Source organism: Pseudorca crassidens, chromosome 11, assembly GCF_039906515.1.
Source record: "Pseudorca crassidens isolate mPseCra1 chromosome 11, mPseCra1.hap1, whole genome shotgun sequence".
NCBI classification, from domain to species: Eukaryota; Metazoa; Chordata; class Mammalia; order Artiodactyla; family Delphinidae; genus Pseudorca; species Pseudorca crassidens.
This window is the reverse complement of record NC_090306.1, coordinates 100877349-100905221: the sequence shown is the minus strand read 5'-3', so window position 1 is coordinate 100905221 and position 27873 is coordinate 100877349. Positions and strand designations below refer to the sequence as shown.

General features: G+C 52.2%; 1 protein-coding gene across 2 annotated transcripts; it reads right to left on the bottom strand.

The window, feature by feature from the left end:
• Window positions 1-753: 753 nt before the first annotated feature.
• On the bottom strand, window positions 754-23892 carry PNPLA3 (patatin like phospholipase domain containing 3). 2 transcript variants are annotated; one of them, XM_067698331.1, is made up of 8 exons: window positions 23529-23891; window positions 20667-20899; window positions 19430-19495; window positions 14483-14692; window positions 13335-13395; window positions 9446-9661; window positions 8192-8324; window positions 754-6982 (listed from the first exon to the last, which is right to left on the bottom strand). In XM_067698331.1, exons 1-8 carry the CDS (start codon window positions 23812-23814, stop codon window positions 6841-6843), a joined length of 1347 nt encoding a protein of 448 aa, XP_067554432.1. In that variant the 5' UTR covers window positions 23815-23891; the 3' UTR covers window positions 754-6840. The 2 variants fall into 2 exon arrangements, with proteins under 2 accessions (XP_067554432.1, XP_067554433.1); XM_067698332.1 differs by lacking the exon at window positions 14483-14692 and having other exon boundaries at window positions 23529-23892.
• Window positions 23893-27873: the final 3981 nt, after the last annotated feature.

The window sequence follows — 27873 nt, the reverse complement described above, 5'->3', positions numbered from 1 at the left end:
CCTCGCAGAAACCTAATGAGAGGAGGGTCGCCCCTCTCATTAGGTGAGGAAGCCGAGGCCCACGATAAGATCCCACCCTGGAAACTGACACCAGGCCCTTCTTTCTCCGAATTAGTTTTCAGAATTCAGAAAGCAGGAGCAGCATCCGGGCCACGTTAACGACACGGATTGCCGGGTTCCATGTGGAGAGAGCGTGATTCAGACGGGACTCTGCATTAACAGCACCTCATCCCATCCTCCGCCCCCCAACACACACACGCTCTGAGAGGCCCTGCCTGTCTTTCCGTACTCCACCCCTCCCTGTGCTCCCAGCACCCAGAGCTACTTCCTTTAGGCAAACCAATGCTACCTGACCCTCCCTGACCTGCACCTGTCCCTCTGCCCTGCCCCAGCTCCATCGGCTGGCTCTCTCCCCCTCTGCCGTCAGTTAGGCCCAGTGGACGCGCTTCCCCGCCCCCTCCCTGGGCTTCACCGCATCCTGTGCAGCTAAGTCTTGGTTATTAGCTTTCAGCAGGTGCTCTGAGACCTCTGATTTGCTCAGCCGCCTCCCCTAAGACAGGACCTCCTGCACCAGAGGGTAAGCTCCTTGCCACCTATCCGGGCCCGACGACGTTTCTAGAATGGCACATGCGGCCTGAGCAGATGAGAGGGTGCCTGTCGGACTCACAGCCCCACAGCCAAATCACCTGCGTGGAAGCGGGGAGTGTCGCGGTCCGCGCGCGCGGGTTGGAAGAAGAATTTCCAGACACGAAGTACCTTAGGAAAGAGTGAGTTTACTGAGAACGAAGCGCAGAGTTAGTGAGGGGCGCTGCAGATACAGCGGGCCCACTTCCTGACAGACCACGGAGAGCCGCCCCCTCTGTGGGCTAGTGGCCAACTTTCGTAGCCTGAAGACAAAGAAAATTCCTGCTGGCAGGATGGCATCAGGCGATTGGTCAGGGTGCTTCGAGGCTGCTACATGGTGAATACCTACTGTGGAGTCGTGGGGCTGTGCGGTTTAGATTAGGAGCGCCCATGGCAACAGTTGCTATGCGGGCTTGGTTAATTCAGGAGTTTTGGCCCCTTGTCCTTGACGTAGGGCTCCACATTCCCCCCTCTTTTTATATATGGGCCAAATCTTTGGCCCCTTAACACCCTGCTCATGACTGACTATCTGCCTATCCCCATCTCGGGCCATAGGAACCCAGGTCACTGGGGAAAGGGGCGATGACCGTTCCTAGCTTCTTCCTGCTGGACAGGGGCGTCGTGGCGCCCTGGGTCCCAATGCCCGCTCTCTGTCAGGGTGTGTTTATGGAGGGAGATGAGGGCCCGTGGAACGATAAGGCAGCTTGTTCCGACGTAGTCCATGTGCCAACTGGCTGGTACCCTTGTTGCACCATCTGGAATTGAATCTTTTGAACCTGTCAGGAAATGAACTTAGATAATGCGTTAATAGTGCAGGGGCCAAACAACGAAACAAGGGCCATCAGGATTAATGGTCCCAGCAAGGGCAATAGCCACGTCCATATCTGGATCCTCAGAGAGGAGAGGAGGCTGGAAAGCCAGCTGGGGCCCTGTCCTGCTCTCTCTTTTAAATCTTCTATTAATTTGATGTTTTTCTTTAGAATCTGGAGGTCTTCTTCAGCCTGGCCGGAGGTATTAATATAGAAGCAGCCTGTCTCACTTAGCTGGGCACAGACACCCCCGCCTCAGCTGTTATAACATTAAGGGCCCTCCTATTTTGTAAAACCACCTTGGCCAGAGAGCCTACGGCTGACTGCTGTTCCTCGGTGGCTGCTACCGTAGCCTTCCAAGGTTCCTGGACCTTGATGGTGAGAGGGAGAACGCTCCTCTCTGAGGGGTATGCCTGCAAACCAGGAGCGCCCTCTGAAGACACTATGCATTATTTCGGGGCAATCAAGAATTGGGTTATCGTAAGCATGTCCCCCCCCAATCAGCGGTTCGTTTTTTTTCTCTCCAGGACAGGTCTTAAGGCCTCCTGGAGGAAGGACCCAAGGTTGGGAATGTCTCCCAAGGAAGCTAAATCCTTTGCAGTCATAATGGTCGCCTTGGGACCACAGCAATTATTGTGCAGGAGCTCCTCCAAAGTGTGGGAAGATCCAGATTGGCCCCGTTACCGCACAGAAATGAAAATCCGGTGCCCCTCAAGGATACCCCCATTGTGGGTCCCCAGAGCCAGGCCCTGACCTTTCGGGAGTTTTCCTCTGGAAACAGACTGGGGTCCCATGGCCTAGGATTATATCGGGAAGGCCAAACTCCGAGGAAGTAATCATCTATACATAAAGGGGAGAATCCGGGCTCTGACTGATTATGAGTGTGACAGGGGCATCAGCATAACAAATTTCTGAATATTAGCTGAATTATTTTATATTTTGGAGGAGAATCTTGCCGGAAGGTTAAACTAAGTAAGTGTCTGGTGGTCACACCGATCCCCACATATTTAGTTCCCCGGACCGAGCTGTTTATGGGGATATGGTCTTCATTAATATATTTCTTAGTCGCATTTTTCCTTGAATTTCCCCAAAATAAAGTGAAATTACCTTCACGTAATACATCATATTCATCCTCCTCTGACCAGGGACCCCACTCCAGGCTAGTCTGATGAAAACTGAGGGTGTAGTTACAAAGAGAGTCATTTAGCCAGCCCCCAATGGGTCCCTATCCATCCAGCTCGCAGACAGTCCTTTAAATTACGTCTTTTCCAGTATGCATAATCCCCTGATTGTAGGTCGTGGGGCCCTTGGTCTTCATCTGAAAATAGATTACTGAGATAAGCTTTAGAAACAAACTTAAGAGTGTCCTTTAATAATTCAATTAAACTTTCTAGCAATATAACATGACAGCAAGGAACTAACTGGGAAGTGAGTCTTGGTAACACAGACCTTAATTAACAAAACTAGAATTTAATATTCAGTGAAATGTAATTTTTTTTTTTTTTCCATTGTGAGGGAATTAACCCTGCAGCCAGGGAAGGCTTTATCCCATCAAATAAAAACTTGAGCTTTGTCAGGGAGCTGGAAAAAGCCAAGCAGCCCTCTTGGATTTTCCACAGCCCCGACTGTTTGACTGACAGCTATCGTTTACCCAGTTTAAATTCCCTGATTTAGGAATAGACTGTTGTCATGTTTTAAGGACACCAGGATGGCAAAAGTCTGGCAATGAGGGGTTAATTTTTGTAGAAGCAGAATGAACTTTATCTATGCGTGCCGCGATCTTCATAGATGATTGTGAAATAATATTTATTTACTTTACTAAAGTAACGCAAGATTTTAAAAGGAAATACAGGGCTTCCCTGGTGGCGCAGTGGTTGAGAGTCCGCCTGCCGATGCGGGGGACGCGGGTTGGTGCCCCGGTCTGGGAAGATCCCACATGCCGCGCACGGGCCACTGGGCCTGCGCCTCCGGAGCCTTTGCTCCGCAATGGGAGAGGCCACAACAGTGAGAGGCCTGCGTAAGGCACAAAAAAAAAAAAAAAAAAAAAAGTAAATACAAATCACTTAAAGGCAAAGGGACTTACATAGTTTGTTATTAAAAGCAGCATTCCAAGAAAACTTCGTTCTCAACAGAGAGAGAACCAAATTTCAGCCTGGTCTCAATAAACTTTTTTATTTTTAAGTTTATTATCATATAGGCTTTTTGCTTGGGGAAATTTTCATAAGGAGTCTCAGACTGAACTTTTAAAAGCCCTCTCAGGGCTAGGAAAGTCACACCAAGGGCTTGTCACAGATTTCGCTTACCAGATCTAGGTGAATTCCTCCCTTTGCAAGGTTCCCAAAATACCTTGAGATTTCTGTACCTGTTAGTGAGGTAGCCTTCCTAATTTATGTGATAAAGCTGCTGGGAACCTAAGAGTTTCCCATCTCTGGAGTGAGCAGACAGACGAAAAATGTAAATGTTTCAATTTTGCTTACAAAGGTATAATTTACCAAATTACTGTAAGTCAGAATTAGTTTGAGGGGAAGGTTTTCCTTACACCTGGAAAACACAGATTCAAACCAGTCATTTTTCAGATAGAACCCATAAAATTATAACCGTATTTACCGGTTCATTCAGTCGTTTGTAATTAATCCTTTCTGTTAACATTTTTATGAAGCCAGCAGGTTTTTCATTAGAATTCTTCAATTTCTTACCTAGTTATCATTATAGTCTGAAAGTCAGAAACTTGTATTTATCCAAAAGTCCTTTTTATAAATCTTCTTGAAGAGGAAGCGTTTTTGCAAAGGCATTAGAGTGAAACTGTTAGTGTCTATAATGACAAAAGACTTTTACCGAAAAAAAAAAGTTTCTTCACATTGAGTTATTTTCATTGCTGACAAATTTGTGACAGTTATAATAAGATCTTATTTAGTTTATATTAAACCTAGGCACAATAAAAGTATTATACTTAATTTTGATCGCTCTAAAGACATGTCTATATTAATTAGATCAATAAACTTAAACATTAATACCAGGTATTAATTTAATATTGAATATTCCCCAGTTCACGTGAATCTGAAATTTATTTAGCTTAATTTTTCTTGTATTTAGAATTGTTTGATTTGTTGTTTTTGTTTTTTTTTGGTACGCGGGCCTCTCACTGTTGTAGCCTCTCCCGTTGCGGAGCAACAGGCTCCGGACGCGCAGGCTCAGCGGCCATGGCTCACGGGCGCAGCCGCTCCGCGGCATGTGGGATCTTCCCCAACCGGGGCACGAACCCGTGTTCCCTGCATCGGCAGGTGGACTCTCAACCACTGTGCCACCAGGGAAGCCCCTGCCTCTTTTATTTTTTTTCTTGGCTTGAAGTTCTACTAATTAACCCAAGGCTGAAGTCTCAGGCAAAGTGGGCTTTGCTTGTAGTTCAAGGACATGATAAGAGTTAACTTCAAGCTTTCTCCTAGGCATATTTTTTGTTCTCTCAGGGTCAGAATTCTGAAAAAGATATTTCAACAAGCTAGCTTTCCCTAATTGCATATGCATAAAGAACTGGTTTTGCAATTTCAAAAAATTTTTATCTTAACCAATTTTCTCCGGACTCTAGAATATTGTGGCCATCCTGACTGAAGGAACCTAACTCGTTTTTGAATTTGGGAAATGTCAGACCCGGGAAAGGGAACATGGACTCTAATAGTGCCCATGCCTCCATTTGCCACTTCCCTTAAGGGAAGCATATTAGAATCTGTTTCCTGGCGTTGGGCAGTCCTGGATCTTGTGTGGGGAGGGAAGGGGGGCTTTTGCCCTGATAAGGGGGTACCTACTGGTGAGCTGTGCTGAGGTGGGTGCAGGGGCTGAAGCAATGAGGGTTCATGAAGCGGGGGACAGGAAAGGTCGAGTGGAGGGCCGCCTAGGAGATCTGCTGGAGAGGGAGGCAGAGGGGGTCGGGGAGATGAGGTGGCAACGGAAAGACACGTGCGGCATGAGTCCCTCAGCTCCGGATTCTGACTAAGGGCCATAAAGGTCTGGACGTAAGGAACCTCTGAGTCCTTTCCTTGTTTCCGGCAAAAGAGATTAAGTTGGAGGATCGTGTTATAATTTAGTGTCCCATTAAGAAGCCATTGTTCTCGGTCCCCCAGTTTATACTGGGTCCAAGCCGTGTTATGAAAGAAAATGAGCCTCTTCTTTTTGAGATTTTCAGGGTCAAATTTTCCCAGTTCCTGAGGATACAGCCGAGGGGTGAGTCCGAGGGAGGCTCCCGAGACATCGCAGAACCCATTCTTAGCCTGTACGCCGTAGAACGGGGGTACTGAGAGTCACCGGCTGACAGAGAGGCGTCCCCTTTGTCCCAGTGATCTCTCCATGCGACTAAGGCACAAAATGGGCCGACCGTCCCAACAATCGCGTCCGACCGTGAGAGGTGACCCCTGAGCGTGCGACTAAGGCACCATGCGACTCAAGCAGGGAAGGAAAGGAAAGAGAGGAGATTCCCGGGACCCACCGGGTGACTCACCGTTTGGCGATTCCCTGAAACGTGAAAGGCACTCCGGGGATGGCTCCGAGGCAATGCCTAGGCTCCTGTAAGTCAATCCGGACTGAGAAAATGGTGAAAGTAACAGAGAAGACAGGCTGAGGAATCGGCCTTGTAGTCCTGCCGGGAAGGCGGCGGCCAGGGGGAGGGGGCTCAGTGTTCTGCTTGAATCAATACGCGCCTCGCATCGCACGGAAGTCGTCTTGGCGGGAGTGGACGCTCTAACAGCCTGGTCTGTTCCGTGACCCCCTTATCCTTTCACGGGAGTCTTCAAGCGGCAGGCGCCCTAACGGCTTTTAAATGCCTGACCCGTGCCCGCACGATGCCAATCGGCCTAATCCGCAGTTGGGAGGAAGACAGAGGGATCCTCAGCCGTCTGGGCGGCAGTTACTGGGGCAAAGCGAGCCGTGGAGCCTTCGGAACACGCCAGGGTGTGGCCCTGGCCAGAGTCCTCTGTTGCTTCCACGGCAGCTTGCCTGTTCACAGAGAGTCCCAAGGAATGAGGAGAGGAGGTGGGGGAGGAGATCCCCCCAGGAGATATCCCCGTACAGGCCACCAAAATGTCGTGGTCCGCACGTGGGTTGGAAGAAGAATTTCCAGACACGAAGTATCTTAGGGAAGAGTGAGTTTACTGAGAACGAAGCGCAGAGTTAGTGAGGGGTGCTGCAGATACAGCGGAACCACTTCCTGACAGACCACGGAGAGCCGCCCCCTCTGTGGGCTAGTGGCCAACTTTTATAGCCTGAAGACAAAGAAAATTCCTGCTGGCAGGATGGCATCAGGCGATTGGTCAGGGTGCTTCGAGGCTGCTACGTGGCGAATACTTTACCTACTGTGGCGTCGTGGGGCTGTGCGGTTAGATTAGGAGCGCCCATGGCAACCGTTGCTATGCGGGCTTGGTTAATTCAGGAGTTTTTGTCCTGTGTCCTTGATGCAGGGCTCCACAGGGAGCAAACGCGTCATCACTCGAGAACAAATCCGGGAGGTCGTCCACCACAGCCACTGGATGTCGCTGGGCATGTCCGGAAGCCACATCACCAGTCTGCAGGAATAAAACAGAGAGACGCCCACGTCGTATGAGCAGGAAGAGAAACCAACCAAAAAGAACAAAACCAAGCCCTAACCAAAGGCAGACATCTTACAACGACATCATGGTCCAGGGAAACTGCCAGGGTCACTTCTAACCCCGATGTGATAAATTCCCAAAGACAAGCCAACCTAAAAGCCCAAAGGAAAATGAGCCCATTTTTTGATTTGGGAACGCTCAAGGGACTTACGTGGAAATAAAAGGAAAAGACCTTGGTTTTCCAGGATCCTACTCCTCTGTGGCAACATGGCCACCGACGCAGAGCATCTTGTGGCCGAGAACCACCCCCTGCGCCCAGGTCTCCTGGGCTTGGCCACGTGCGAGCGCAGCAGAGGGAGCCCCCAAGGAGGCCTGACCACTGCCCTCCAGACTCCCAGCACCCAGGACATGAAAAGGACCCCACATCTCGGGCCTTGGGAAATGCCAGAGCAGCCCTCAACCCAGGGCAAGGCTGTGTGGGAACGGGTGGCTGCGTTGGCACAGTGGAGAGGGGCTCCGGGGAGGATGGCCAAAGCTGGAGGACTGAGCTGGATTTTGAAGGACGGTCGGGACTTTGAAAGATGGACTGAGGGACATGTTGACTAACTCGCTAAAAAGAAAGTAAACACCAAAGTACATCAGAAGAAAATTGAGGGGAAACAAACGCTCAGGAATCCAGTAGGCATCCCAGCGTTGGCCTCAGATCCCTCCAACATACCAGGAATAAAATCCCCGAATAGGGGCTTCCCTGGTGGCGCAGTGGTTGGGAGTCCGCCTCCCGATGCAGGGGACACGGGTTCGTGCCCCGGTCCGGGAGGATCCCACATGCCGCAGAGCGGCTGCGCCCACGAGCCATGGCCGCTGGGCCTGCGCGTCCGGAGCCTGTGCTCCCAACAGGAGAGGCCACGACAGTGAGAGGCCCGCGTACCGCAAAAAAAAAAAAAAATCCCAAAATAGAAGTGCAGACCTACAAGAAGTGACAGACATGTAACAGCAGTGGGAAAGGAGGAGGGGTGGGCAGGGGCTTGCCAACGAGGCACCTTTCCAAGGTGTTCCACGCTGACAGTGAACTCCACCCCAATGTATAAGGAGCCAGGCTCCAGGCCGAGGTCCTTCCACTGCTTCTCTCACTGAATCCTCGCCCCACTTCCATGAGGATGCCACAAAGCCACGTGAAGCGCTCACCTCTGGACCACAGCAATCGCGGACTCCACGGGCAGCGTGCAGGGCAGCACCAGGTAGGACATGACCTTAATTGGTAAGAAGTTGCACATCTTGTTTATGTACCCATCTTGGTTTCCAATTGCTTCCCTCAGGGCTGAAAAATACAATTGGGAGGTCTGTCTCTCACCAGTGTAAAAACCAAACCAGCTTCCCCGGGTGGTGCTTGGAATGTCTGTGAAATATACAAATCCTGGCAGCCCAAGAATCAGAAGCTCCACAGATGAGATCAGGTGGGGAACGTGCCCAAGTAGCCCTTGGATCCTCTACAGGGTACAGGGTCCCTTTTAAAGACTCTCTTTTAAACTGGCTACTTTTGGAGGCGTACACAAACTTCTCAAAGTGCCCCTGGCCCCAGTTTTATGAGCTCTTCTTTGCACCTTCAGCTGGATTCCATCTCTTCTGCCTGGAACCCCCTAGCCTTCTATTTCCCCTTTGTAATGACCTCCCGATGCCTCAAATCGCAGGAATCTGAGCAGCTGCTGGTTAGTGCAACTCCTGGGGTGTCCGTGCCTCAGGGGCAAGAACCGGGCATCCCATTCCTCTTTGATTTATTCTATTCTATCTGGCCACATCCTGCGGTGTGTGGGATCTCAGTCCCCCGACCAGGGATTGAACCCTAACCCCCTGCATTGGAAGCTCGGAGTCTTAACCATTGGACCTCCAGGGAAATCCCTGTGCCGTTCATCTTTGAATTTCCCCAAATGCCCAGCTGGAAGCTGGACGGTGCATTCGTCTATCCATTATATAATCGATGACATGATAAAATAACCGGATTCAGTGAAGGTTCAAAACTGTGATTTTGCGGGGAGGGAGAAATTAGGAGGGGGTCCTCGAGAGAGAAAAGGCTTTGAGATGGGAGGACAGGCGGAGAACGGCGTTCTCAAAGAACAGGACACCTCCGGGGGTCCCCCCCCCCCACAATATCCAGCGTGCCTGGACTTTAGGAGCAGAGAGCACAGCCAGTTAACACAAAACTCAGCTGGAGGTTGTTTTCCTCTGGCCAGGCCCCATGGGAAGGGAGACTGGGCAAGGACCCAGGGGGATGGGAGGCCCGTGCTGGGCGGTGCGGGTCCCAACGGGCCTGCCCTGGTCGCTCCGCCCCATCTCTTCCCACGCAGCGGCATGACCTTCCTCCACAACACACAGGGAAGCCACCCTTTCTGCCTCATAAAGGGTCACAGAGAGCCTCTGCCGTCCCGCCCCCAGAGCCGGCACCTATGGTGAGCCTGGGCGACAGGGTCTCCAGGGTGCTGTCTTCCCAGGGCAGGATGCTGAGGTGTGGGTGATCCAGCAGCGTGGCTTCCTCAGGCTTCGCCTCCCCGGCGGCCATGCTCGGGGAAGACTGCAGGCTCCCGTGCTCCCGGGGGGCCTCAAGGACTTCCGACTCTGCTGGGGATGCACTCAGGCACGGAGGGGGCCTGTCACAGATGCCTGCGAAGGGCACAGAAACAAACCCGTCAGGTAATTTCAGGCGGCAGGCTCATTACTCACTCACACACACCTGCCCACCAAATTAGAGGGAAGCTGCAGGCCTGTTATTAGTACACGGCGGAGATCAGTCCCCGACCAGGGATTGAGCCCTAACCCCCTGCACTGGGGCAGGCAGTCCTAGCTGGGAGACAGGAGTGCGGGGCTTTGACGCCGGGTGGATGTGACGAGGGCGCCTGGCTCCATCACTCACCAGCTGTGTGGGCCCTGGAGCCACGTGTGGATTCTTGATGTTCAAAGCTAAGGGTTATAACTAATTTATAGTAACGGAACCACTGGTTAAGCCAGCGGTCCAGGCCCCGCAGCAGCCATTCAACTGCTACCATGACCATCATCTCCGCTTTTCAGCTGAGGAATCAGAAGCACTGAGAGGTTAAGAGATTTGTCCAAAGCCACACAGCCAATACGTGGCACAGCCAGAATCGAACCGAGATGTGATGTCAAAGATGGCACCCTTCCGTCACACGGCCTCGAAGGAAGCATTAGGTCGGGGGTTTGTGCAGGCCCTGCCCTAGGTGCCGGGGCTCAGGAGCCAATGCCAGTGGTGGTTCCTGCTCGCACACTGGGTGGGGGCAGTGGGACAGGTAGTTTCGGATGCCCACGCCTGCCTCGGCTCACCTCTTGCTTCCAACCTCAGATTAAAAGACCTGGGGCTGGACCTCCCTGGTGGTGCAGTGGTTAAGAATCCGCCTGCCAAGGCAGGGGACGCGGGTTCGAGCCCTGGTCTGGGAAGATCCCACATGCCGCGGAGCCACGAAGCCTGTGCGCCACAACTACTGAGCCTGAGCTCTGGAGCCCGTGAGCCACAACTACTGAGCAAGCATGCTGCAACTACTGAAGCCCACACTCCTAGAGCCCGTGGAGAAGCCCGCGCACCGCAACGAGGAGTAGCCCCCGCTCGCCGCAAGTAGAGAAAGCCCGTGCGCAGCAACAAACACCCAATGCAGCCAAAAATTAATTAATTAATTAAAAAAAAATAAAAGAGGATGCAAGAAGAAGAATTCACCGAAAAAAAGACCAGGGGCTGCCCCTGGATGCCCACACCTTGCTCCCAAGTTACAGCTCCCAGTTACGCTCCCCTGGATCTTTCTGGCCTCTTTTAGACACACAGCTCACACCCTGGGACTTACTTTCCCTTAGGCATGTTTCAGAGAATCTGTTCCCAGAGGACACCTGGCCCAGCCCCACGCATCCTCTGCAGGACCCCGAGGTGGCCAGCCTGGCAGAGGGAGGACCTCTCTTAGATCATTAAACCCAAACCCAGCACCGATGCCACAAACACCCAGCCGCATGCCAGTCTTTAGAATTACTAAGAAGCACCTGGCGTCATTTAATCCAAATGTCTTCTGCTGGAGATGTGGAAACGGAGGCCCAGAGAGGGGAGGTGGCTTGCCCAAAGTCACCTAGTAACTTCCACAGGGTCCATCACTGTGCTTTATTCCCATGTTGCTTCCAAATTTCATCCCCAGTCCAGACTGCTTTCCAGAACCTCGGACTCTGACATCACTGTGCTTCCTGCACAACCACCCAAATGTGCCCCCGGGGCACGGCACACGGGGCCTGAGCTTCCCTGCAGAACCCTCGCCCTCCTGAGGGCCCGAACCCTGAGCAGAGCCCCTCTCCCCCAGTGCCGGCTGCAGAAGCCAGAGGCCAGGTCTTCATCCCTAAGTCTTCCTCCTCCCGAATCTCTGGTTGGTTGCCTCCAAGTCCTGTCCCCTTGGGCCCCTTCCACCACCCTTGCTGCCGTGACCCCGGCCAAGCCCACGGCGGCCTCCTTGACCTCCTGGATGCTGCCGTCACACTCTCTGCACTGCGGCCGGGGGCGGGGCTTCCAAAGCTCCCTCTGACCACCCTCACTCCCGCTCCGGCAGCCCTCCGTGGCTCCCTATTGCTGTGGGATGCAGACCCTTTCACCCCATCCGTGAGGCCCAACCTTGTCCCTCAACTTTTCACTTACTGCCATTCCCGCCCCTCTCCTTTCTGTCCATCTCTCTGGGTGCCCCACTCCCGCCACTCCAGTTACACACGCCTTCTTTGCACCTCGTGTTCATGTCCCCCACGCCTAGAATGCTCCTGTTCGCCCTCAGAGTGTCAACACGGATTCACACCCTCCTGAAGCCCTGCTTTCCCCTGCCTTGCAGATCCCCTCGCTCCCTGTGTGATCCTACAGCACCCTGTATCTTCCTGCCAGGGCAACCGAGCACACCGTCAGCCTTCTCTTGACATATCTGTCCCCGACCATGTTGCAGCAAAAATAGAAATGAAGTTTTCCCTCTCCTGAGAACAAGGAAAATAAAGGGAACAGTGAAACAGACTAGAGAAAGAGAAGAATCATAACGTGGCCTGAAAGGGTTCATCACTCCTAGTCGTGTTTCTTAACTGTTACTAACCCGTAGTTTCTGTAACTAGATCTGTACTTCACAAAGCTAACCTACTACTCTTTAACATTACGTGAATTACATCCTGCACTCCCTTGTAGCAGATCACCCCTTGCAGCATCTGCATTTCAGAAAAAAGGTCACAGGCCGATAACCCAGAGACAAACGGACCCAATTACCCGGCTGCCTGACATGACGCCAGCTGTGACTATTTTGAAATAATGCAGGAAGAAGAAGAATGCAAGACCTTCACTACTTTGATCCTTATCATATACCCCAGACTGCGAGCCCCACATATAAAATCTTCTCCGATTCCCGAAGGAGGGGGACACAGTTCTTGAGGCCCTAGGCTGCCGTGTCTTCCCTTCTGCCTGGCAGAAAAATAAAGCAATCTCTGTCTTCCTCCAAAATCTCTGTCTCTGTATTTCTGTTCGGCATTGGTGCACCGGGAAGCCGATATTTCGGCAACAACCCCGGGACTAAGCTCCAGGAGGGCAGGGGCCACATCCGTCTGTTCGCCGTGGAGTCGTCAATTGCTTGGCACCTAGACGGTACGCAGCAAACATTTTCTGAGTAGATAAATACGGGTATGTCCCGTGAACCACACCGTCTCCTTGGTCTTGGCCAAAGGCTAATTCAGAGGATTAATGCATGAACCAACCTTTAGTATCGAAGAAAAATAGCCCCAAACGTATTTGGTTCCACTCTAACATTTCCAGAACCCAAGTCCCCCAGCCTGGACGAGCCAGGATGAGTCAAAGGCAGGAACCTTCCCCAGAACACAGCTGGGCTAGTGGGCGTGGCCCACACCTGCCTCGAGGGAGCGGGAGCTATTCTGTCACCTGCGGCCCAGAAACTGTTTATCTTCCTTCTTTATCAAACTAAAGGTTCACAATTGTCCAAAAGCAGAAAAGAAAAACAAAGGAACTGCCTTCAGCACACAGACAGGTGACACTGCAGAGGGAGAGCTAATAGCCCTAGGGCTGTGACATCCGGGTTCAGGTAGGTCCCAGCTCTGCTCCCCAGTGAGTGGAGTGCGGACCTGGGCTGCCTCTCCAAGCCTGTTTCCCCATCTGTAAAACGGGGCAAATATTTCCTGTCTCGCGGGACTCATGAGAGGGCCGAGCGAGACGGTGGGTGAAGGTGCTGAGCGCTGAGTGATGGAGTCAGGACTGTGGACCAAGACTGTGAACAGAAAGCTTGTTAAAGGGGCACTTCAGTTGCCCTACCATACATACCATTCTCTTCCAAGAACCTGACCGTGTCTAAATATCCTTGACAGCACAGCTCTCCAAGCACCTGTGGACAAATCAATTAAATTAACTGCAGGGGGCAGTCGCTCGGCACCATTCCTTTCAACAGCACCCGAGGACGGCAGACCCGAAGCCGAGAGTCCCCCAAGCTCCAAGCCGCTGCCGCGTGCCCAGCGCAGCCGCCGCGGGGTGGGACAGGGCTCTGCTTTCCTGCGGGACTCAGCTCGAATGACACCTCCTCCGTGCAGCTGGTACCCCAGCATGACGGGTGCTGGTTTCTCTGGTCTCCCTGGGTCCCTGGACGAGCCTCCACCCTAACAAACACCAGGGCCTGATCTACTTGTTGTGGGACAGTAAGAGCTGCCTCCTTTGCTCCTCGGTGTACAAACCGCACGGGCAGACCAATCCCGCCGTCCAGCCTTCCCTCTCCCCGCGAGCACACGCTGACGTATACGTTGCGTGGCACAGCCTTCCTTCTCCCCAGAGAACTGGCACTGTGCAGATTCTACCCACTTTCTTACTACGTTAGGGTGATAAGGTCCACCATGCTACAACGACGGTCAAAAAAAGATTCAACTGGGAATTCCACAGCGGTCCAGTGGTTAGGACTCCGAGCTTTCACTGCCAAGGGCCCAGGTTCAATCTCTGAAGATCCCACAAGCCAAAAAAAAAAAAAAAATTAAACCACCAAGTGCAGTGTAGTTCTTTTTTTTTTGGCTGCACTGAGTCTTCATTGCTACGCGCAGGGTTTCTCTAGTTGTGGCGAGCGGGGGCTACTCTTCATTGCACAGGCTTCTCATTGCGGTGGCTTCTCTTGTTGCGGAGCACGGGCTCTAGGCACACCGGCTCCAGTAGTTGCAGCACATGGGCTCAGTAGTTGTGGCTCATGGGCTCTAGAGTGCAGGCTCAGTAGTTGTGGTGCATGGGCTTAGTTGCTCAGCAGGCGGATTCTTAACCACTGTGCCACCAGGGAAGTCCTGCAGTGTAGTTCTTGACCATGGACGCAAATAAGAATCATTGGGGTAATTAAAAAAAACAAAATCCTACTATCCAGGCTGCCCATACTTAAGCTATAGCCCCTGGAGGTGGGATCTGAACAGCAGCGCTGTTTAAATGCCCCCAGGCCCCCTCACCTTGAGATCCGAAGGGAATAGCACCCGGGTTAATAGGTAGAGGTTCTCGGAGCAGAGGCGTACACTGAGCTTGGTGACGTTCACGTGAAGAAAGTTCGTGGACTTGACTTTGGGGCAGATGTCACTCTCCCCATAGAAGGGGGAAACAGTGATGGTCGTTTTGGTATCAAAGAAGGGTATGATGTTACTCACTGCTCCATCTACGTATCGCTTTTAAGGGAGAGAAAAAAAAAGTACATACTGTCAGAAGCTCTGGGCTGGGGTTTTCTGTGTGTTTCAGATCATGGCCAGAGGCTTCTCAGAGCCGCAGGCAGATACGGTGAGGGGCTCTGGGATCACTCTTTCAGCAAATCCCTACTGAGCATTTCTGTGCCAGGCCAGGCTGTAGGCTGGCGCTCAGGGTTGCCACATGCTGCTGTGTAGTTTGCACACTGCACAAAAAAGTGCCTGGCCAAGAGGCAGACGGAGGCTGGCGTCTGGCCCACGTTGTGACGGCCAAGTCCCGAGCCCAGGTGGGCGTCCCTAGGCATACCCATGTAATTTGCTTAGACCGGGGCGCTGTGTGCACTGGGGACAGAGTGTGACATAGACCTGGCCCTAAGGGAGACAGACGGTCATGGGTTCAATTCCAGAGGCCTTGCTGCTTTAGGTATCTTGGACAAGACACTTAACCTGTGAGCCCGTCCACACCTGGGAAATGAGAAGCTGCACTGGAGACTTAAATGACGCAGTGAACCTGGGACTCGAGCTCTCTGAAAATGGCATCTCATCCCACAACAAAGGTGCATTTGGGGTAAGTACTGTGAGAATCAGTTTTCCTGTAGCCATATCCTTGAACAACCTTAGTGCCCACGGCCAGGCTGGGGCAGGCAGGTTTTGGTACAATTTGGACTGAGTCTACACCTATGAAACCAATGTCTAGAATGATTCCCAAACCCACGACCATCATAGCCCAGCTGTTGGTGCCCACAGACAGGGGGGGGCCTTCAAATATCACAACTGGGAGAATTTCCCCAGCCAATCCTTCCAAAGGGAGAAATCTCAGGGCACACCTTGGCCTAAAACAAGTCCAAAAAAGAATCAGGCACGTTCAGCCATGGCTTAGCTATCAAGAGATTCTTGCCTTGAGTCCAAAAATGATTAGATGTGCACGCACAGCAGTAGTTTCTAAATTGTCGCCATGTGATTTCTACGGAAGATACAGGAAGGCATCAAAACCCTCACTGGCAGAAAGGGACACAGGACCAAATGTCGGGAATCTTTAGTTAAGACTGAGGAGGGAGGAAGGAGCTGACTATTTTTTAATTATTATTTATTTTTTAAAATTAGTTTTTATTGGAGTCTAGTCGATTTACAATGTTGTGTTAGTTTCTACTGTACAGCAAAGTCAATCAGTTACACATATACATATATCCACTCTTTTTTCACTCAAGGGATAAAGTCCAATGACTCCTCTGTCCTGTATAATTTTCCCTCCACCCTGAACTTTTCTACAGGAACATTCTGAGTTCGCTCAGTGGAAGCTCAACGTTTTGCTCTAATTATCGGCAGGTTTCATCTGAGTACACTGAGGGGGTTGACTGTGTGTGCACCACAGCTGGAGCAGCCTGGGGGAAATGAAAAGATAACAACAATGACAAAACCACCCATATTTACCGGATACTTACCTGTGCCAGGCTCTATGCCGCATCTTCACTGCATTACCGCATGTAATTCCCACAACAATGCTACACCTGTGCGCTACTGTTAACCCTCATTATTATTAACCCTCCTTTGCCAATTCAAGCTCAGAGAGGTTAAGAAACGTGTCCAAAGTAGTCCAGCTAACGTGGGCTAGAGCAGACGTGTGATTCTAGGTTTGTCTGCCAGGCTGGCGCTGTTAGAATTGCAGGCGATCACTTCACGGCTCCGGGCCTCAGTTTTCTCATCTGTAAATAGGGGCAACTATGTGTCTGTCCCGGCAATGCTCTGGGGCATGAGCGAGGCTACGTGTAACCTGCCTTTGCAACTTGCTTTGCCAATTGAGGACCGTGCTGCTGTTAAAGCATGAACCAGGAGGGTTTCTAAAGTGCCTTCCTGCTGACACACTGGGATGTTGTGTCTTCTCTCCCACAGCTGTAACAACCTAAACTGTCTCCAGACATCGCCAGATGTTCCCGGGTGGGAGGACAGAATCATCTGATAACTGCTGCCCTAGAAGGAGGCTGCCAGGTGGTCCAGCACAGCCCAGCATCCAGTCCAGAGCCTGCAGGACAAACACCTCAACTTCTGTTTTTCCACCAGAGGCAGGGCTCGGGACTAGCCACGTGTGTTTACATATTTGTCGAATGGAACCAAATTGCAGCCCTGTTGGCAGCTTCTGCCCGAAGCCACGGGCTGAAAAGGATAGAGTCAGACCCAGAGAGGGTTATAACCCTCAACCCCTAAGAATAAAGCCTTATTACCGGTTTTCCCTGGCGGTGTAGCGGTTAAGAATCCTCCTGCCGATGCAAGGGACACAGGTTCAAGCCCTAGTCTGGGAAGATCCCACATGCCGCAGAGCAACTAAGCCCGTGCACCACAACTACTGAGCCTGCTTTCTAGAGCCCACGAGCCACAACTACTGAGCCTGCGTGCCACAACTACTGAAGCCCGTGCTCCAAAACGAAAGAAGCCACCGCAATGAGAAGCCCGCGCACGGCAACGAAGAGTAGCCCCCACTTGCTGCAATTAAAGAAAGCCCACATGCCCCAACGAGGACCCAATGCAGCCAAGAAAAAAAAAAACAACAACTTATTACCTTAAGTGAGTAACTGACTCTTAAGCATCTTATACCTTAACAGGCCACTGGGCACCTGTTTCAGTGCTCATGTGAAGATTAAGTGAATTGTGAAAATGACTATACTACCCAAAGCAATCTACAGATTCAAAGCAATCCCTATAAAACTACCAATGGCATTTTTCACAGAACTAGGACAAAAATTTCACAATTGTTATGGAAACACAAAAGACCCCGAATAGCCAAAGCAATCTTGAGAAAGAAAAATGGAACTGGAGGAATCAGGCTCCCGGACTTAAGACTATACTACAAAGCTACAAAATATGGTACTGGCACAAAAACAGAAATACAGATCAATGGAACGGGATAGAAGGCCCAAAGATAAACCCACGCACGTATGGTCACCTTATTTTTGATAAAGGAGACAAGAATATACAATGGAGAAAAGACAGCCTCTTCAATAAGTGGTGCTGGGAAAACTGGACAGCTACATGTAAGAGAATGAAATTAGAACACTCCCTAACACCATACACAGAAATAAACTCAAAATGGATTAAAGACCTAAATGTAAGGCCAGACACTTAAAACTCTTAGAGGAAAACATAGGCAGAACACTCTATGACATAAATCACAGCAAGATCCTTTTTGATCCACCTCCTAGAGAAATGGAAATAAAAACAAAAATAAACAAATGGGACCTAATGAAACTTCAAAGCTTTTGCACAGCAAAGGAAACCATAAACAAGACAAAAAGGTAACCCTCAGATGGGAGAAAATATTTGCAAACGAAGCAACTGACAAAGGATTAATCTGCAAAATTTATAAGCAGCTCATGCAGATTAATAACAAAAAAACAAACAACCCAATCCAAAAATGGGCAGAAGACCTAAATAGACATTTCTCCAAAGAAGGTATACAGACTGCCAACAAACACATGAAAGGATGCTCAACATCACTAATCATTAGAGAAATGCAGATCAAAACCGCAATGAGGTGTCACCTCACACCGGTCAGAAAGGCCATCATCAAAAAATCTACAAACAATAAATGCTGGAGAGAGTGTGGAGAAAAGGGGACCCTCCTACACTGTTGGTGGGAATGTAAATTGATACAGCCATTATGGAGAACAGTATGGAGGTTCCTTAAAAAACTAAAAATAGAACTACCATATGACCCAGCAATCCTACTACTGGGCATATACCCTGAGCAAACCATAATTCAAAAAGCGTCATGTACCAAAAAGTTCATTGCAGCTCTATTTACAACAGCCGGGACATGGAAGCAACCTAAGTGTCCACTGACAGATGAATGGATAAAGAAGATGTGGCACATATATACAATGGAATGTTACTCAGCCATAAAAAGAAATGCAATTGAGTTATTCGTAGTGAGGTGGATGGACCTGGAGTCTGTCATACAGAATGAAGTAAGTCAGAAAGAGAAAAATACTGCATGCTAACACATATATATGGAATCAAAAAAAATGCTTATGATGAACCTAGGGGCGAGACAGGAATAAAGATGCAGACATAGAGAATGGACTTGAGGACATGGGGCGGGGGAAGGGTAAGCTGGGACAAAGTGAGAGAGTAGTACTGACATACATACACTACCAAATGTAAAATAGATAGCTAGTGGGAAGCAGCCGCATAGCACAGGGAGATCAGCTCCGTGCTTTGTGACCACCTAGAGGGGTGGGATAGGGAGGGTGGGAGGGAGACGCAGGAAGGAGGGGATATGGGATATATGTATACATACAGCCGATTCACTTTGTTATACAGCAGAAACTAACACAACACTGTAAAGCAATTTTACTCCAATAAAGATGTTAAAAAAAAATTCCCAAAATAAAAAGAAAAAAAAGATTAACTGAAGAGCTTACCTTACAGATAACCAGCTAATTATTCTACACGAAGTTGGTTTTGCTGCCCACAGAGCCCGGAAGGGGGCCAGCTATGGAATCTCTGTCTGAAGGCTGAGAGGCAAAAAGGCTCCGTGTCTGGGGACAGGTCTCAGGGCCCCAGGGTACCTGAGCCCAGTGCCTCTTTTTTTTTTTTTCGACACTTGGCTTCCTGGATCTTAGTTCCCCGACCAGGGATCGAACCTGGGCCCTTGGCAGTGAAAGTGAGGTGTCCTAACCACTGGACCACCAGGGAATTCCCTCAAACACAGTTTAAAAGCGGACTTACCACGCCTCTGAAGGAGGGGGGGATCAAGCCACTGAAGAAAGGCACGAAGGAGGAGCAAGACAAGGCCTGTGGAGACAAAAGGGAGTGAAACCACAGCCCAGAGTGGGCTGCCTTTTGTTCCCCTGGGTCTTTATAACTCTCCTCCAAGCTAGGAGAGCAACAAGCCTGAAAACACTCCTGGCACAGAGGAGGTGCTTTAATAAATGGTTGAACGAACATGAACCAACCTACACACTTATTATTTCAGGCCCAAGGACCGATTCTCTAACGACACCATCTGCAGACTGTAGCTTCTTGCCCCTGCTCCCCACGAGGGTCACACTGGGCCATCAGAGACAGAACCAAGAGTTGGTGACTAGCGGATTGACAGGGAAGGGGCTAGATCAGGGCTTTGCAAACGCTGAGGTTCATCAGAATCGCCTGGAGAGCTTGGCGAACCACAGACTCGGTGCCCCACCCCTAAGGTTCCGATGCTGCAGCTTGGAGGCGGGGCCCGAGAGCCTGCAATTCTAACAAGCCCCCAGGCGATGCCGCTGCTGCGACTGCTGGTCCGGGGCCCACGCTTTGAGTCGCGCCACGCTAGCGAGCATCAGGCAGGATGTAACACTGACGCAGTGAAAGGGCTCACGTGGGAACGCACAGGTGCTGGCTGCCTAGAGGAAGCCTCCACAAACGAGGTTAAGTGGAAGATGACACTGGCTGCTGAGAAGCTGCTGTTCTATGTGCCAGGCTGCGTGCTCGTAGGGACCTGTGTTAAGTGAAATGATATCCAAGCAATTCTCATAAAAGGCCTCGGCCAAACTAAGTGGTAGTTTCATATTGCCAGTGAGCTTCTCTGTGCTAGAGGGAAACAAGACACACTCCCACCCTTGTGGGACTTCACTGGAGGGGTCCTCATGAAGGAACAGGCATCGCTGGGAGGAGGGACACATGTGGGAGGAGGTCCCTGGAGCAAAAGGTCATAAGCCAAGCCTTGAAGGATGGGGAGGGGTTATTTGAAACTGAAAGTGTCCTGGAACACTCCAGTTTTGCATATGCTCTGGACCAGACCGCTGGATGCCCTCAGAGTTCATATCACCCTGGTACAGGAAGCTATAGCCAGCACCGCGGGCAACCAGGTTCTTTTGCATCTTAAGAAAAGAACGGGTCAGGTGGCTTACGACAGCCCTCTCTTTGTTGCTTCTGAAATGAAACAGTCTTTATGACTTGACAACACCCAGATAAGCAAACTGCTTACGTCCACGACTTCGTCTTTGGACCGAAAATCAGACACCAGCACATTTTCTCCATCGGCCACTCTGGTGAGCGAGATGACAATTTTGCCCGAGACGAGCTGGTGGACGTTGTCTGGGAGGTGTTTCTGGAGACCATCTCGGACCTCCTTGTTCAAACTGAAGGTCGGGTGGAGGACGCCAATGTTCCGGCTCCTGGCGCTCCGGACAAGGTCCACGAGGGCCTGCAATGTCTGCTCTGGACGGAGAGAGACAAGTATACAAAGGAATGTACCACCCTGGAGATGGGAATGCTTTGTGGCAGGACCAGAAACCTGGCAGCAGGGAAGCTGCTGCTGACCTTTCCCTTTCTCTAGGCCTGGGCTGTCCGATCCGGCAGCCATGTGTGGCTCCCGGGCCTGAGATGTGGCTAGCCCAAACTGAGCTGGGTGAAAGACACACTGGATCTCAAAGGCTTAGAGCAACAAGAACAACAACAAAATGTAAAATATCTCATGAATAATGTTTTATATTGATTAGATGTGAAAATGATAAGATTCTGGCTGGACTGGGATAAATAATATTAATTTCACTTATGCCTTTTACTTTTTCCATGCGGCTACTAGGAAAGGTAAGATAGGCCTATTTCTGTTAGTTAGTGCTCTAGGCCCTCCCTGGCCACAGGAACGAGCCTCCAGAGGCCCCGTGAACCCTCTCCTCACCTCCATCCCTCCATCAAGGCCAGAAGCTAGGCACTCACAGCGTCGGACCTTGAGCACGAATGGGCCTAACACTGAAGGGAGCAGACAGCAAGCGCAGCCTTGGACCTGAGTTTGGATCCTGCCTCCACCTCTTACTAGCTGAGCCGCTAAACTAAGCCACTTCACTGCCTCTCTGAGTCTCAGACTGCATGTTTTTAACATGGGACCACACTCAACTACCTTTTGGAAATAGAGAAGATTAGATACACTACAATCTATAGGTGCTCAGCCCAGACGAAGCACCTACTAAACAACTAGACTTCACTCTTAACCTCTAATGTCACAATTACCAGACCATCCAGTGGGCACAGGGCACGTGCGTGCTCCAACTGACCTCACTCACTGGCCTGGCCCCCTCTGGCTGGTCTGCACTGCCCTGGACAGAGTACCTGTCCCAGCCCGAGCCCTAGTCATCCAGAGATCCTGGGATGCAGAAGGCCGGACACACATCAGCAGGTCCTGACCCGCTTCCGACCTCCACTCAGCTCTCCCTGCACATGTGGCCCCACTGAGCCCCGACAGAAGGCACAAAATTGCACACAGCTGGCTGGTTCTGCCAGTCTCTCCTGCCGAGTCAGCCTGGGTTTGGAGGCGCTCTCAGGAGCCATGCCCAAGCCACAGGCCCTGGGAAATGCTCCCCGGAGGTCCCCAAGTGAGACAGGCAGTTAAAGCAGGAAGCTGGGGCTCCCAGAACCTCCGGAGCAGTTCTTGCCAGGACCTAGATCCACCTTCCAGGGACTTGGTGGTCCCGAGCCAGCCCCTGCAGGACACAACCCCAGGCTGCACCTGTCCTCTGCCTGTCAGGAACACCCTCTACGCTGGAGTCAGGGCACTTCACGTGCTGGCGTCTGTGCATTTGAATCTGGTCCCAATTAAACATTTGACCATGTGGCTGTCTCCAGGTCACAACTCTGGGACACAAGGGCTGGCTCAAGCCCAAGGTGGCCAGTCTGGTCCTCCTTGAGGTCACATTTCCTGCCCTTTGCTCCTCTCCCCCTCGATGGGGAAGGCGGCCACGGTGGCCTCTCCTAATCTCCACCTCTCCATCAGCCCAGGGTCTGCTCCCTGATCCTATCCAATGGCAGGGCTGTGCTTACTAAAGGGATTCCTGCTGCCAGTGTCCGACACAGCAGTCCCTGGGTAGAGTAAAGAGTAAACCATTAAGGACAAACAGGGGCTAATGAAAAGGTGCATTATCTTCCTGTCTGGGGGCCTCTGGATGCCAACAGCTCCATGCTGCCACTTGCTCCAGGCCCTGCTCCCTGGCTAGGATCCCAGGCCAAGGATGTCATACCCTAGTAATTTAGGCCAGCTGGCCACAAGCCCCAGTCCGCCCCTCCCACTGGTACCCACGATTACAGAGATGCTTCACTAGAACAAGATTTAAATGCACAGGACCTCGTTTCCAGGGCACTGAGCAGGGGTGTGGTGGCGAGAAGAGGAGGGGATGTGGGATGTCCAGCCCCCAAGAAGGGTCTCAAACACCGGAAAAGGAAGAGACAACTTTCCTACCTCCCCTCACCCCCGTCTCCCCGCCTCCACAAAACACCTCTACCCAACCCTCTTTCAATCCAAACCAGCAAGTTGCCCTCTACCTGAGAGGCACCCAGCCGCCCCCAGAGCTCCCACGAGAGCTGGGCAGAGATCAAAGGTGCCCGGGGCCGGGGGTCTCCAGTCCCTCTGGTCCCCAGAGAGAAGAAGGAAGCCACCCTGGGCCACAGGCCAAAACCTCCTTCCTGGCCTGGCCGGAAGCAGGGCAAATCGGGCCTCCGACCCCCCCTCCCCGCCCCCCGCCCCCCCACCCCAGGCGTCGCGCTCCCTCCTCCCCCTCGCTCTGAGACAACCTGGCTCTCAGTCCCAGGCTGGGTCTGGGGGCGCTTTCTTCAAGCCCCAAAAGGGTGTCGAGGCGAGGAGGCGCTCCGGATTCCCACACCCAGAAGAGCCGCTCACCCGGCGCGCCCCCCTCCCAGGCCCGGCAATAGAGCTCCCCGGTGCGGGGCAAAAAGATGCACTGGAGGAGGCATCTGTCTGGGGAGACCCCGGGTGTACCCCGCAGTTTCCATTTCCAATCACGGCTCCACCGCGCGCCCCCTCCCCGCGCGGAGCCCCGCGGCGGCCCGGACCTACCCATGGGGATCCCAGAGAGGAGGAAGGCGCAGTGCAGCGCCCCGGCCGAGGCCCCGAAGAACGTGCGCGCGTCGCGCAGGAGGTGCGGGGCGCGCTCGCTCAGGCAGCTGGTCACCCCGATGTGGTAGATGCCCAGGAAGCCGCAGCCGGCGAAGGACAGGCTCCAGCCGCGCTCGGGGTCGTACATAGCGGCGGCGGGTCGGGCGTCCGGGGTCCGAGAGCGCCGCGTCTCCGCCCGGCGCCCACTCTGGCTCTCAGCCGGCCCGGGTGCACTCACCCCAGGCATTCCCGGCGTGACGTCACCCGGCCGGCCCCGCCCCGGCTCGGACCAGGCGAGGTAGCCGGTGGGCCGCCCAATGCTGGGGCAGCACGCGGGCGGCGGAGGGCTGGGAGGGCCTGGACCCGGGCAGAGGAGAGGGGAGGACCCGTGCCCGCGTGAGGGTGGAGAGAGGTTTCCGACGCTCCAATAACAGTGGGTGTCGTGGAGAGAAACACCTCCCTTTCCGATCCTTTTCATCCCTTAAACCAGGGAGAAACTAACAGCGGCCCACTTAGGTTGTTAATATCTTTTTGACGCTTTATCATTTCCCTTTTTACGAGTCAGCAAGCCTTCAGCAGACACCAGCATCTAAATAGAATTTCATGTCTGATTTCCTGCAGGGTTTTGTATGATGTCTTCAGTTCACGGCAAGCGGAAGAGATTTTTCATTTAATGATAAGGACACGAAGCTTCCCTTTCAAAGTTTCACTTCTAAGAAAAATCTGTGAATAACAGGTGCTTGGTGCTGGGAGGTGCGGTGGGCAGTGCAGGACCATGGGAGTTCAGGAGGCTCAGGCCTGGGTGATTCCTGGTGCCCTTAGGAAGTGTCTAGGGTCCCCTTGACCACTGTGTCCACACTGCACAGAGCATTTCCAGAGCAGCCCACACAGGGAGCTTAGGCCTTTGCCCAGAGTTGTACAGCCAGCAACCCAGGTTACTGGGCCATCCTACCCCCTGTTTTGTGGACAGAGAAGCCCCCTCCCCTCTCCACCAAGGCCCACATGGAGCGCAGAGTGTGGGCTTTGGGATCAGGCCCCCACCCCCACCCCGTGTCCTCTGTAAAACGACGGGTGGAGATGCTGCCAGGATTCAAAATGTCACCTGTGAGGCCCCTGGACACAGGGGTTATGCATGACCCTCCCACCCACACAGCTTCCCAAGTCTGAGGCATCCCCTGCTTGGGCTGAACCTGTGCCTGGAGGTGTCAGGGGGCCCAGGATCAGGGCAGAGGCTGAGGCTGGGCTGCCTCAGGGACTGCAGACCCCCAGGGTAGGTCATTCTGTCTCCCATCTATGGACCGGAATCCCAGGGCGTGGATGCTGCAGGCCCTAGTGACCACCTGAGCCAACAGCGACATCACACAGACACTTCATAGATTGAGGCCCAGAGCAAGGAAAGGGCTGGTCCCTCTGTCTGTCCCTGACCATGCTGGCTTTGCTGGGCAGCGGGGGGGCAGCACTCACAGGCCTGTCTCGGCTGACTGCCCTCCACACCCACCCTACACTCAGGGCTGGGACAGAAATGAGATTTCTGGGTGGGAAAACTGAGCCTGTTGTCAGGGTCAGCTGGGGCCACAATCTCGCACCTCCTCCCCTTACCTGGGACCCCTTCATCCTGCACCTGCCAGCCCTCCTGCGTTGCATGACTACCCTTAGGACTAATGACAGGAAGGCCAGGCTCGGGGTGGGAATTAGAGGCTGTGCTCGCAGGCCCCGGATGAGTCATCCTGCCGCCAGCCACTGGCATTTGTATTCTCTTCCTATCCACAGACACACATTCATGGCAGGCCGCCTGGGAAATCTGTCTTCCCTGGCGTGACCCAGATGTAGGTGAGAAAGGATCAGGGCTGAGGAGTGACCTCCTCTTCGTGGCTGCATGTTGACAGCAAGTGGACTCGCCCTTTGCCCAAACAAAGAGAAGAAAGGACTGGGCAGGGGTTCCATGTCCCAGTGCTCCCTCAGGGCAGGCTGTGGCTGGGTCTGTGAGCTTTGACATTAGACGGCTGAACACAAATGCTGGCTTCTCCACTCACTAGCAGAGTGAGTTAGGCCTTGCAGGCATCATTTACCTCGTAGCTTAGTTTCCTTATCTGGTCCATTGGGAGAAAGTAACCGTGTGAGGGTAAGCTGTTTTTACCCACCATGCTTCTGACACCCATTATGTCAATAACTTTTCCAACACCACTTCTACGACTCTCAGAAACACCAGCTGGGTGTCCAACGTTCTGTTCAGTTCTGACACTTGCTACCCAGAGTTAGCACAGACCCCACGGGTGAAGGCCTTGGTCCCGCAAGACTGGCCCCGCTTCAGACGCCAGGGGCAAATCGGGTCCCCGGGGTACCCACACTTCTGTCTGAGTCGATGCCAACGTCGGGGGACCCCACGACTCCCCCCTTATGATTTGCTAGAACAGCTCACAGGACTCAGAACTTTACTGGCAGCCCAAGCATTTAGGAATGAAGGATCAAATTTCCATCTGATAGCCTGGAGGCAATTAGGTCGCAGGACACAGGGTGGCGTTACCCAGAAATAGCAAGTGTCCATTTTCTTGCTGCCCTTCATGTTCTAATTCATGGTACTTGTGATATAACGAGGGATGTTTTGGCCATAGCTGTACCCGAAGACTGAGGAATACTTTGCAGTATTAAGCAGTTCATGTTGCTATTAAGCTGGTATATTCACAGGCCTGGCCGTAACGCATGAAACTTGATACATTTTTACTTTGGCAGCTAGGTGGGTATGGGACAGGAGAATTGCAACTGATTTTATCTTGATAAAAATATTTAATAAGGTTTCAACTTTCAGCCATATTAAATAATTGAGATTTCAAACTTTTAGATCATTTTCACATACAGATAGTGTCCAAGTCGGCTCAGTTTGCCAGGGACTCTTCTGGTTTGGGCACTGAAAGTCCTACATCCTGGGAAAACTTTTGGTCCCAGACAAACTGGGACCATGGGTCAACCCCACGATACTTGGAAATATCAGGGGTAGGTCTGCCTGGCCTGTAAGTCTTCAAGAGGATGGTCCTAGGATTATTCATCTTATTGAATAGGAAATGGCCAGACCCCTGGCCGGGAGACCAATGAGAAGGTGCCGAGCATGAGAGACCAGCTCGGAATATAAACAAATGCTCAGAGCGTCTCATTGTTTATGGGTTGTCTATTTGCAAACTCGCCTACTCGCTGAAGCATATTTGTAACTCCAGATTAATACTCACAGCTCGTTTTCGGCCATTCATGGACGTCTGCAGAGCCGCCAAAAAATCGGAGTTGCCCAATACGCACATTCCCAGCCGTTGTCAAACGAGGCCACTTGTTTCGGTCCCTGCTATAAACAAGGGTCCTTCTCGTGGCTGGTTTATTTGTTTATTTCACATTTTGGTGCTTTTACGTGGTGACTTTGCTGTTTAAAATGGGCCCCCCCCGAAAATAAAGGGGGCTTCCCTGGTGGTGCAGTGGTTGGGAATCTGCCTGCCAATGCAGAGGACGTGGGTTCGAGCCCTGGTCCAGGAAGATCCCACGTGCCGCGGAGCAGCTGAGCCAGTGTGCCACAACGACTGAGCCCACGTGCCACAACTGCTGAGGCCCGTGTACCTAGGGCCTGTGCCGAGCGGCAGGAGAGGCCACTGCTGTGAGAAGCCTGCGCACCGCCACGAAGAGTGGCCCCCGCTCACCGCAGCTAGAGAGAGCCTGCGTGCAGCAACGAAGACCCAACGCAGTCAAAAAAAAAAAAAAAAAAGGGCCCCAAGCCTAGGGCTAAGAACCATCTGGTGTTGCCAAGCTCAAGAGGCTGTGACAGCCTTACGGAGAAAATGCGTGTGTCAGGTGAGCTTCGTTCCGGCACGAGTAATAGTGCTGGTGGCCGTGAGTTCAGTGTTAATGAATTATCAGTGTATATCACACAAGGTTTCTTTAAACAGAAACACCCATCACACAAGGTTGTATGTTGATCACTTGATGAAAATGTTGTGACCGGAAGCTCACAGGAACCCCACCTTGTATTTCCCCTAGGAGCAGCGATTTGGAATTCACTGATGAACTGGTGAATTTCTAGAACATAACGGCTGTGAAGAAGGAAGGGAGTGGGAGGTGCCGGGAATTCTGGGGTTTGTTTCCTCCATGGGACTGGACATCCAGAGAGCCTCCCCACCCCCCCACCTCTGCCCTGGCTGTGCTGGCTCCAGTCACCCCTTCCTACAGTGCAGGGCAGGATGGCGAAAGGCCTCCTTCACCTGGTTACCAACTCCCAGTGCCTGAGGATGAGCCTGTGGGAGGCCGGATGCCTTGACCCTAGCACCATCCT